Source organism: Musca vetustissima, unplaced genomic scaffold (assembly GCF_032173495.1).
Source record: "Musca vetustissima isolate MV318-11 ecotype Yass unplaced genomic scaffold, APGP_CSIRO_Mvet_v1 utg4863, whole genome shotgun sequence".
NCBI lineage: Eukaryota > Metazoa > Arthropoda > Insecta > Diptera > Muscidae > Musca > Musca vetustissima.
The window spans coordinates 118,872-130,576 of NW_026877816.1; the positions used below are offsets into that span (position 1 = coordinate 118,872).

An 11,705-nucleotide genomic window follows, 5' to 3' on the forward strand; every position below is an offset into this window, starting at 1 on the left:
TGAAAATTTTGGCCGAGTAAAAATGGTAAACAGGAATGCTAACTTCTGATTGGCTGTTTTTTTTTTTTGATTTTGAAGTAAAGTCATCTAATTTTGAAATATTTACTAGATTTCCGTTCCCGAACTTTTCGAATTATTTTGTACTCTGAGAGTGAGACTGTCAACATTTCCCCTCCAAAATTTTCCAATTTTTGGTCTGTTCCCGTACTACAAGAATCTACTACTTTTCACTACGATAAAGAATTTTCCTTTATGGTATCGAAGAAAATAGTAAAATAGAGTAGATTCTTGCAGTACGGGAACAGACCATTTTTTATATTTTAAAATACTGAAGGCGGGTCCTTCTCCAGCTAGTCAACTTTCTATTAAAATAGAAGGTATAGGACCATACACCATATATAGATACCGTCTAAAAACGTAATTTTCGCTCAAATTTGTATTCGATAATAAACTATTTTTGGTTTAGTTCGGTAGATAAAAAACGTGACAAGTTAAGCGAAAGTTTAACACAACGCCAATTTGTAATTTTTATAAGCCCGTAGGCGTGATTAACTCTTTAAAATGTGTCTTTCTTGTGAGCCGTCCGAAGACGAACTGAATTATCCACTTTCACACTTTTGTAATCTCAAACAGCTGTTTTTCACAAGCAATTATTTATCCCCATGGTAACCAGTATTTCCTAACTACACGGCAACCCTATTGCACGTTAATTTGACATTATGCCTTTGCCTAGCACTTCGTAAACAAAACAGGCGGTGGGGTGAAGGGTGGTCGACGGGAACAGCTTGGGCAAACAACAAAAAACGAAAGAAATTTTTTCACAAGCCAGAAGAGCGCAGCAGACAAAACAAAATTTTCAAAATTTATTTTTTTCACCATTTTTTAAATATTCGGCAATAGAACGTAACGTAGAAAACTCGCAATAAAATGCTTTAATTTCGACAAGAAACGCCACAGCAAAGAAAACGCAAAAGGAATTCCAATGCATCAATATACGCCGCTGGCAATGAGTGAAGAGCTCGAATTAAATCATCTGCAGAATGATGCTGCAATTGGTGCGGATGGCGGTGGTGTTGGTGGCGGCGACATCGTTGGCGATGTTATCGGTGTTGGTATTGGCGGTCCAGAACTAGCTCCCACAACCAGTAGCAGTAATTCCAAAGCCGAATATTTTATACAACAATTAAATTCGAATAATTTCAAGAAGTTGGCCCTGTGTATGGTCTTGGGCTTTATTGTTTATCATGGCATACTCAATTGGCAATATGGTGGGTGCCGAAAAGCCGACGGCAATTTGTCGAATGCAATTTGTGTGATAATAATTTTTTGGTGTTGTTGTATTTATGTCTTGTTGCAGGAAGTGATTCCTGCCAGTGGCTCCTATCAAAGGGAAGATTCAAAGGTGACAATGAATGGCAGCCCTATGGTTGTATGGTACACAAGTATAGTCAGACGTAAGTACAGGACCATAGTGTCTTCTTATGATTATTAGCTGCCTTATTTTTGTGATTTTTTTCCATTTTGTCTAACCAAGGTCTGTTTTTTATTTATTATTCTCATATCTAGTGTTCTGTGATTCATATATGATGAAATAATGTTGTGTGCGTGATTTATTTGTTTTTTCGGAAAGGGGGATTACAATGTTTGCGTTCACTGATAAGACAGACAGACACATACCCTTCCAAAAAGCAAACCCGAAAATGTACCGACCGGCATGAATAATAATTAGTAGCAAGAAGCAAATTATGTATGGAGTGATGATGTTCCACTAATTACCCCACAATGTGAACAATTGTTGTTCACTTTGTTGTTGTTGTAGCAGTTTATATGTATTGAATGTTTCCTGTTAAGTTTCCTCCGGTTCTGTCTCCAGATTTAGGAATGCAGCTACCTCCACTGGCTGTAGCCACAAATCTTCCGGAGTAAGGTGAGTAGGTTTGGCTGGGCAATTGAACAAGTGCAGTGTGGTATGAGGGCCTGTACCACATGCTGGGCAGACATTTAGCACCTGGTCATCAATCCGTGCCCAATACGAATTGAGCCGACTGCACCATCCAGAACGTAATTGAGCCAAAACTACTCTGGTTTGTCTAGGCAGCTGACGTTCTTCAGCTGCTATGGGTGGGGGGTGAGCTCCGAGGACGGCATTCACTTTGTAACCGTTCAGCGCTGCGGCTACTGCATCTGTATGAATGCCATTCAGACCCGCTCGATAGGCAACTTGATCTAGAGGCTCCCTTTTGTATCGTTGGACCTCCCTCTCTAGATCATGCAGATCCTTCCTGACACGCCTGGGCGGGGGAGTCCTATCCACCATGTAATGGTTGGGATGATCGTCCCTGAAACACCCAAGCAGGTACTGCAACGAAAGCATATTGCTATGCTGACGTACGGGAAGGATCTTCGTCTCCTCATGAAGATGGTCCACTGGTGTCATGAGGAGGCACCCTGTCGCTGTCCTCAGGGCGGCATTCTGACAGGTCAGAATATTTCGCATTTCTGGAATTCGCAGACCACACTGGAACCGCATAGCTAGCCACAGACCGACCTATCGCTTTGTAAGAGGTCAACAAGGTTTCCTTATCTGCGCCCCAAGTGCTGCCGGCAAGCGACTTGAGGACCTTGTTCCTACTTTTCAGCTTATCGCAGATAGCTGTGGTATGCGCGGACGATTTGAACATGCTGTCAAATGTGACCCCGAGTATTTTGGGGTAGTTGGTGGTCGGAATTGTATGCCCCTCGACCTGCACATTCAACGGCATTCTCATCTCCGCAGTCCATGTGGTGAAAAGTGTGGCTGACGACTTCGAGGCGGATATTTTCATATTCCTCGCTTTGAAGAAAGCTGCTAAATCGATGAGATATGCGTTCAACCTCACACATATGTCTTCAACAATGGGACCCGACGCCATAATCGTACAATCATCTGCATACGTAACGATTTCTATGCCGTCCGGAGGGCGTGGAATACCGGAAAGGTAGAGATTAAACAGTTCCGGAGAAATCACTCCACCTTGGGGAACTCCCTGTTTAACTCTACGGGGTTTGGACTTCTTGTTCCGGAACTCCACGTACGACTGGCGTCCACACATATAGTTGATTATCCAACGTTTCAAACTCGGCCGGAGGGAAGTGTTCTCAATGTCCTCAAACAGCGTGGCGTGGCTGACAGTATCAAAGGCTTTTGATAGGTCAAGCGCTACCAACACTGTTCTATCGCACGGCCGGTTCTGGTTAAGTCCTCTACTTATATGCGTGGAAATGGCGTGCAACGCTGTTGTTGTACTATGTTGCTTACGGAATCCATGTTGATGATCCGCAACTGGATAGCTTTCTCTAATGCTGGGGAGGAGTAAAGCCTCAAGGGTCTTCGCTACTGGCGACAAAAGTGAAATCGGCCTGTACGATTCACCTTTGCTGGCATCCTTGCCCGGCTTCAGTAGCGGGACCACCCTGCCCATAGTCCAGGCTTCGGGGACGACGTGGGTGGCTATCGACAAGTTGAGGACGTTGGTCAAGTACTCGACTCCCGGCTCATCCAGCTGCTTCAGCATACACATAGATATTCCATCTGGGCCCAACGCTTTAGATGACTTCGCGTTACGGATGACATATGCAACATCACCCATCGTAAACTGTGGTGGTACCTCCTCGGCTGGAAGAGATCTTATACGACGAAGTACTCTTCTCTTCGCCCTGTCGCTCTCGGGATGCTCGACAAACTGTCGGTTAAAATGACCTGCGCATCTCTTCGGATCAGTCACAGTTTCGTCGTTAAATGTGACTGAGGTCCTATCATCCTTTTTACCAGGGTTCGAGAGCGACTTAACCGTTGCCCACAGTTTACTTACTCCGGTACCAATGTTGCAACTCTTCAGGTGCTCCAACCATCTATTCCGCTTGTGCTCCGCGACTAATCTGCTGACCTCCAACGTGAGTTCCCTGACCCTGGGATCTGCTGGGTTAGATCGACGGAGCTCATCACGCTCGTTTGCCAGACCAACTGCTTCTGCTGGGAAATTGGGTCTCATCTCGGGTATTCGACCAGCAGGTATAAATCTAGCAGCTGCAGCAGTGATGATGCCTCGGAATTTCCTTTCTGCTACCCGTACATCAGAAGGAATGGAAAGTTCTCTGAAGCGTTGGTTGGTGAACTCTCTGAAACCTTGCCAGTTAGCTTTCCTATGGTTAAGGAAAGTGCGGCGTTCAGAGATGACGAAATCGGGCGGTCTGCTGATGGAGACGATTATGGGGAGATGGTCTGATCCAAGAGAAATGACGGGCTGCCAGCTGACGTCATTTATCAGACCCGGTGACACAATGGTTATGTCTGGCGAACTGTGACACTCTCCCCTTATTCTGGTGGGGGCATCCTCATTTACCGTGCAAAACGTGGAGCTATCAATTTGCTCTGCCAGCACTGATCCCCTCTGGTCATTACCTAGGACGGAATGCCACAACTCATGGTGGGCATTGAAGTCCCCTAGCACCAGGCGGTTATTGCCCTCCAATAGAAAACTAATGTTGGGCAAATAACGCGGTTCACAGCTGTTAATCGGCGGTATATACACGTTAAGCACCTCTACCTCGGCAGTACCACATTTAACTGCTACCCCCATACATTCCATGTATGGGTCACTAGAGTCAAGCTCAAGCGAGATAGGCCTGTATTGAACAGAGTGGTGCATAAGGAATGCTAGGCCTCCACCTCCACTTCTGGTGCGATCCTTCCTCAGAACGTTGTAACCATCACAACGCTGTAGGCTACAATTTTCATTGAGCTTGGTTTCCTGCACCGCCGCGACCAAAATATTCTTCCGATTCATGAAATCCACTATCTCATCTATTTTTCCTCGGAGACCGTTGCAATTAAATTGCAGAAACGATGCACTATCAGGGGTGGGAACAGCAACGTGTGGTGTTAAGTGCTGCATACTTGATTGCTGTTCAGGAGACTGCGGTGGAGTTCCGTACTCCGACGAAGAAGACGACGACGTAGACGAAGACTCACTGGGGATTGTGCTGTCGCAGCACGAGGCAACGTAATCCCTATCGCTGTAATCTCGTAACCGGGCCAACCCGGAACAATTCCTGAAGTGCACCCACTCCCTGCACCCATTACATCTCACCGACACTGACCTGTGGTGAATGATGTTCTGGCAAACCGAACAGAACCACGGTCCGGGGTTTTGTTCGATCCCGGCACGGACCAAAAGAATCCGGAGCAAGCATTCCGGGATATGTTGCTCCCAAAACAGAAAAACAATACAAACATATATAACTGGGTTGGCAGCCGCTGGCCGAAATAAATCGGGTCAATCCGGTATCGTAGAACCCGCTGCCGTGGGATTGGTTGTTCACTTTGTTGCTGTTGCTGCTGTTATTGTTATTGTTTTTGGGAGTGAAGTGTTAAATGCGCTTTTTAGCCTTTTATCGACATGTTGTCTTTATATATGTATGTATCGGGTCATTGACATTAAGTTTATGATTGTAATGCAATTGCCACTTATACTCTTGTATGTACGACACTTATATCAATTTGAGAGGTGTATAGTGCCGAGTGCAATTTTTTTGTATTACATTGTATGAATATAACAATTGCCGCATATGAACACCTATAAGGTGGCTTTTAACTATAGAAGGCCTCTACAAAGGAAACTTCTCTGCAAATAAGTTACAAATTTTTAAATAAAGTTAGTGGCAATTGGAATCACCCTGATCACGCATATATATGATTTTCATCGTAAACTCTATACTTCATGAGATATAGGGATCTTAAGTTCCCTGCCTTACCCCTCGACGAAGTTCCGAAATTTATATATAAATTTGCCACGATCGTCAACATTAGGGGGTTCTTTGCGTTTTTCATAGTAGGAGGGGTTTTCCGAATGTAGGTACTAACACGACGCCTCAACACAATTTTTTATAGTTCTTATAGATGAACACATATCAGCTCACTATTTCAAGGGGTGATTAAAGTAGCTACCCCAGGTCACACCAGATGTACAAATACTGCTTCGAGGAAGTCAAAGATTTTATATACCTCGGTACCGCCATAAATAGAACTAATGACATCAGTTTTGAAATTCGAAGAAGGATAGTGTTGGCCAGCAGATGCTACTATGGTCTGAGTAAGCAATTTAAGAACAATGCCACCCCTCGCCAGACTAAATTCACAAATGTAAGTGTCGAAGATGAATTTGGGAGCTGCGATCCAGGAAACAAAGCTCACTAAGAACCAGTTTACAGCGTTCTGCTGATTATAATGTTGTTCGGATGCATCGTATCAGAAGCGGATATGGTAGTCCTGCTTTTTTGTTACACCACTTGGTCCCGTCCCCAACATCGTTTCCGGTAATAGGTCACCTGTTTTTTATAAACTCTGAAAGCCGTACTTTCCCGAACCATGGTTCAACTGATTGGAAAGTTTTCAGAGATGTAAGCAATCATCGCATCTGAGAGCTGCCAAATCCATTAGACGAATTTCCGAGAAGCCACCCCCTATATACATACCTGCTGGACGAATATCCGAAGTATGACCGAAATTCCCAGCCGAGGCGACGATGTGAACTAAAGAGGAAAAAGTAGCTGCACCTACATAATCGGAACCAGTAAATTGTAACGATGGCAGATGCAAAGAGGTTACTGAACCGCCAGTTTATACAGCACCATGACGATGTTGAAGATTTCATTTTTATAGCAAAGGTATACAAAACATCGAAGAATTAAGCATTTAAGAGCTATACTCAACCTATGACTCCACAACTGAAGTCAGACAAGGACACCAAGGATTAGAAGCAGATTCTCAGTTATCCACACACCGTATTTACACCTATAAAAAGAGGTCTGAACCACAAACACAGGCAGCGCAGTAGAATCGTTTTTGGTGGCCTTTGATATGTCGAAATCCTTATAAAACATTTAAAACGCCAGAATGCCACCCTGAAAACTAATAAAGGAGAAGGTGAAAGTCATATCTGTCCAACGGCATGTCTAAATGTACCTGCTCGTGTGTTATCTTCGGGATGACTACTGACACAGCTTTATAGACAGGATTCCCCCACCGAGACACCTTGGAGGAGATCTTTATTATCTATAAAAATGAGAGATCCAACGGTACCAGCGTGAATCTCTAGATCAACATGTCTACTAGGAAGTTCTGAATAGCATTCATACATAGTCATTCGTAGCACCAGATGTCGAACGGCTGCCTAAACAATCATGAGTAGTATGTGGTAGCTTCAGATTTGTCAGAGTATGTCATTTTGAATGGCAGCAGGATGTTTTGGAAAATGTTGTTTTGACAATCATATGTAATGAAGGAAATAATACGGAGAGGTCTTCTACACCAACTTCCAAAGCATATGCTAATGATATAAAATTATAGCGTCCTTGGAATCATTTTTTTTGAAAACTCCAAGGAGGTCTTCTATCAAAGAAATCCATACATTGTTAATTGATAAAAATATTACCTTAGAAAATCTATAAGGCCATGGTGCATATTCATTCCGCTTAGATGGAATGCAAATATTCTTTATATTATTCTACTTATTGTCTAAAAAGTCAAAATTGCTACCTATCATCTACTAAAAATTTAATAAGTATTCAAAATAGAATATAGTTTATTTATTTTTTCTGTTTCTCTATTTGCAGTGATACCCGACGATGTTTACGTTATCTAGCATTTTGGGGCTATAAAAATCATTTCATTTTCATAGGTGATTATTCCGTTCATGAGGTGTACAAAGAATTCATAAATCATCTGCATCCGAATGATGATGATAACAACTCAAAGCTACACCAAACACCGCAACAACACGAACAAGAACAGGAACAACAACCGCTAAGTGATACCGAATTCGATGATAGTAAATTAAAAATGCGTGTCACTTATATTTATGCCAATGAGGTTTCAGATAGCTTACTCGAGACCCTATCCAAATTGCAAGATACAAAAGAAGTGAGAGCTGTATTTATTGTTGGTTTTACATATCGTAACTTTTTAAAAGGCAACGTAACCGATGATTTGCTAAAACAATATCAAACGAATTTAACACGACTTGTAATGCCATTCGATCAATTGGTAGCTGGAAAATCAACGGTCCTATGGAAATTACAAGATCGTGTTAATGAGGAGAAATTAATCGATTCATGGAAATTGATTAAGAATGAAGATATCGATCGGCTGAATCGTATAGCACGAAGTGTATTTCGTTATACGGATGCGACGGTGTGGGAGGCAGCATGGCAAATATCAAATGGTCTGGTAGATACGGCCATAGATGGTTATAAGTTGTGTACATTGGGTTTGAAACACTACACCCAGCTGCTGTTGAATATGTACTGTAATGATAATATGAATTATAATGATGGTAGTTGTTGTAGCAGTGCGGAACCGTATACGGTATTGCAGATAGTTACATATGCTGTTTTTGGTGTGTGGTGAGTATTGAGATTTTTTTATCTTTGAAAAATATTCTTAAATAAATCCAAGCCTACAAATGGGCCTTGAAATCTATTCTAAAATAAATCCACGCCTACAAATGGGCCTTGAAATCTATTCTTAAATAAATCCAAGCCTCCAAATGGTCCTTGAAATCTATTCTTAAATAAATCCAAGCCTCCAAATGGTCCTTGAAATCTATTCTTAAATAAATCCAAGCCTCCAAATGGTCCTTGAAATTTTTTCTTAAATAAATCCACCCCTCCAAATGGGCCTTGAAAAATATTCTTAAATAAATCCACGCCTCAGTTGGCCCTTGAAAAATATTCTTAAATAAATCCACGCCTCAGTTGGCCCTTGAAAACTATTCTTTAATAAATCCACGCCTCAGTTGGCCCTTGAAAAATATTCTTAAATAAATCCACGCCTCAGTTGGCCCTTGAAAAATATTCTTAAATAAATCCACGCCTCAAATCTACGCCTCAGTTGGCCCTTGAAAAATATTCTTAAATAAATCCACGCCTCAGTTGGCCCTTGAAAACTATTCTTTAATAAATCCACGCCTCCAAATGGGCCTTGAAAACTATTCTTAAATAAATCCACGCCTCCAAATGGGCCTTGAATACTATTCTTAAATAAATCCAAGCCTCCAAATGGGCCTTGAAAACTATTCTTAAATAAATCCAAGCCTAAAATGGTCCTTTAAAACTTTTCCTAAATAAATCCACGCCTCCAAATGGGCCTGGAAAACTATTCTTAAATAAATCCACGCCTCCAAATGTGCCATGAGAAATATTTTTAAATAAATCCAAGCCTCCAAATGTGCCATGAGAAATATTTTTAAATAAATCCAAGATTCCAACGACGCTTGAAAAGTATTCTTAAATAAATCCATGCCCCAATGGTCCCTACAAAATTCTTAATAAATCTTCATATGATCCCTGAAAAATATTCTTAAATAAATCCAGGCCTCATACGGACCTTAAAAAATATTCTTAAAATAATTCAAGCCTCCAAATAGGCCATGAAAAATATTCTTAAATAAATCCTCGCCTCCAAATGGGTCTTGAAAAAATATTCTTAAATAAATGCACACCTCCAAATGGGCCTTGAAAAATATTCTTAAATAAATCCACGTCTCATATGGTCCCTGAAAACAAATATTTTTTCTAGCCTCCATTTTCCTCATGGATCCATTTTCAGCATTTTCGGCCCAGTCGAACTAAGCCTTTTTTAAATTATTTTAAGTAAATTATTTTGATCTGTTTATAATGATTTTTGTATTCTTTATATTTTTTCCAGCATTGTTTTGGTATGCGGCATATTTCTGCGACGCTGGCTATTACATTTACGCGGACATACTCTCTACACACCATTACGAGCTGAAAGACATGGTCTTCATATAGCTCCAAACACAACAACAACACCGACTCCTAACAACGTCAATGGAGGAGCCGGTGGAATAACAACGGGTCTAACACGTATCGACTACTCTACACCCATTGTGGCCCTGGCCATGTTGGGTATTATTATGGCTTATTTTTATTTATGTGATCGCACAAATTTCTTTATGAAAGAAAACAAATACTATTCGGAATTTAGTTTTTGGATACCTGTAGGTTATGTCTTCGCTTTGGGTCTTTTCTTCACCGAAGATTCAAGATTTACCAAAGTTCTCAATCGTGATCAATCGGATGAGCTAAAGGGTTGGATATTATTGGTGGTGCTTATTTATTATATGACCGGTGCTGATCGGGTGCTACCCATACACATGCATATTAAGTTATTGTTAAGTGGTTATCTGTTCCATACGGGCTATACCCATTTCTCGTATATGTGGCAAACGGGTAATTCGGGATATGTACGATTTTTCCAGGTGATGTTCCGTTTAAATTTTATGACTGTCATTCTGTGTTTTTGTATGAATCGTCCATATCAGTTTTATTATTTTGTGCCATTGCTATCGTTTTGGATGTGTGTTATATATTTTTTGTTGTCCATCCCGCCGCGCATCACCGCCAGTACCGTGGAGGCAAATCCCTTGCATTATCTGTATTTAGTTGGCAAATTTGTAGGTTGTTTTAGTGTCGTCACCATACTCTTTATGTCGGAGGTGTTTTTCGAGCGAATATTTGTTACAAGGCCCTGGAAGGCTTTATTCGTTACCACCGATGATGACATCCATGATTGGTGGTATCAATGGAAATTGGATCGGTATACGGTTATGTTTGGTATGATATTTGCCGCATGTTTTCATATTGCTCAGAAATATAGCATTTTTGATGATAATAATCATGGTAATTTATTTGCCCGACGTACCTCGATAACGGTTACACTGTTGGCGTTGTTGGGTGTGGGTTTCTATACGGCATTTTCATTCCTTTGTCGTAACGAGCAAAATTGCGAGGAAATACATTCGTATATTGTTTTTATACCCATCATAGGTTATATTATTCTACGTAATATATCGGGTATATTGCGTACCCGCTACTCAACATTTTTCGCCTGGTTCGGACGCATATCATTGGAGTTGTTCATCTGTCAATATCATATATGGTTGGCAGCCGATCGCCATGGTGTGCTGGTGCTGCTGCCCGGCTTTCCCACACTCAATATGATTATCACCTCGTTTATATTCGTGTGTGCCTCACACGAAGTACATCGCATCACACAAATATTACTGCCATTTGCAGTACCAAATGACTGGAAATTAGTAACACGTAATTTTATAATATTTCTAATATTATTAATACCCATAGCTCATTCCGATGGTATGTTTTGAACGAAAAACGAGAGAGAAAAAAGAAAATGGTTAGGCTGGGGTGGGGTGGGGGTGATAATAGGTTTGAGAGGGGGATTTTTACGCCATTAGTTTTAGCAGTAGTTGAGGGAAAAGTTAGTTAGGGGGGTTTTTTTAGAAGAGTTGAGGTTACACACACACACAATAAAAATAGTATTTGTTTTTTCTTTCTTTCCTTCTTCCTTTCTTCAGCTAGATAAAAACACACAATATAAATATTATTACAAATAATAAGTATACAAAAAAGAAAAATTAAATCCAACAAACATACACATCTCTTAAACTAGACAATTTATAAAAAAACTAAGAAATCTATAAGTATAACTAAATAACAAAACTGCTTACATACGTTTATTAGAAACGATTTATAATTATAAAGAAAAAACAAATCTACATATGAAATGAAAACTAAGCCTAAAAAGTCAATTTTAAGTATTCTATAATTTTGTTTTGTAGTAAGAG

General features: G+C 40.8%; 1 protein-coding gene across 1 annotated transcript; it reads left to right on the forward strand.

Annotated features, from left to right (window-relative positions):
- The first annotated feature begins 1,006 nt into the window (after positions 1-1,006).
- Positions 1,007-11,225, forward strand: LOC133322485 (N-acetylneuraminate 9-O-acetyltransferase). The gene is made up of 4 exons (XM_061531479.1): positions 1,007-1,268; positions 1,358-1,454; positions 7,654-8,442; positions 9,746-11,225. The coding sequence occupies exons 1-4, from the start codon at positions 1,007-1,009 to the stop codon at positions 11,223-11,225; spliced, it is 2,628 nt and encodes an 875-aa protein (XP_061387463.1).
- Positions 11,226-11,705: the final 480 nt, after the last annotated feature.

Bases quoted from the DNA above. Each gene is read 5' to 3' on its own strand.
- LOC133322485 (XM_061531479.1), top strand. From the start codon at position 1,007: ATGAGTGAAGAGCTCGAATTAAATCATCTGCAGAATGATGCTGCAATT. The intron at 1,269-1,357 runs GTGGGTGCCGAA...GTCTTGTTGCAG, and splicing joins CATACTCAATTGGCAATATG to GAAGTGATTCCTGCCAGTGG. The intron at 8,443-9,745 runs GTGAGTATTGAG...TATTTTTTCCAG, and splicing joins TATGCTGTTTTTGGTGTGTG to CATTGTTTTGGTATGCGGCA.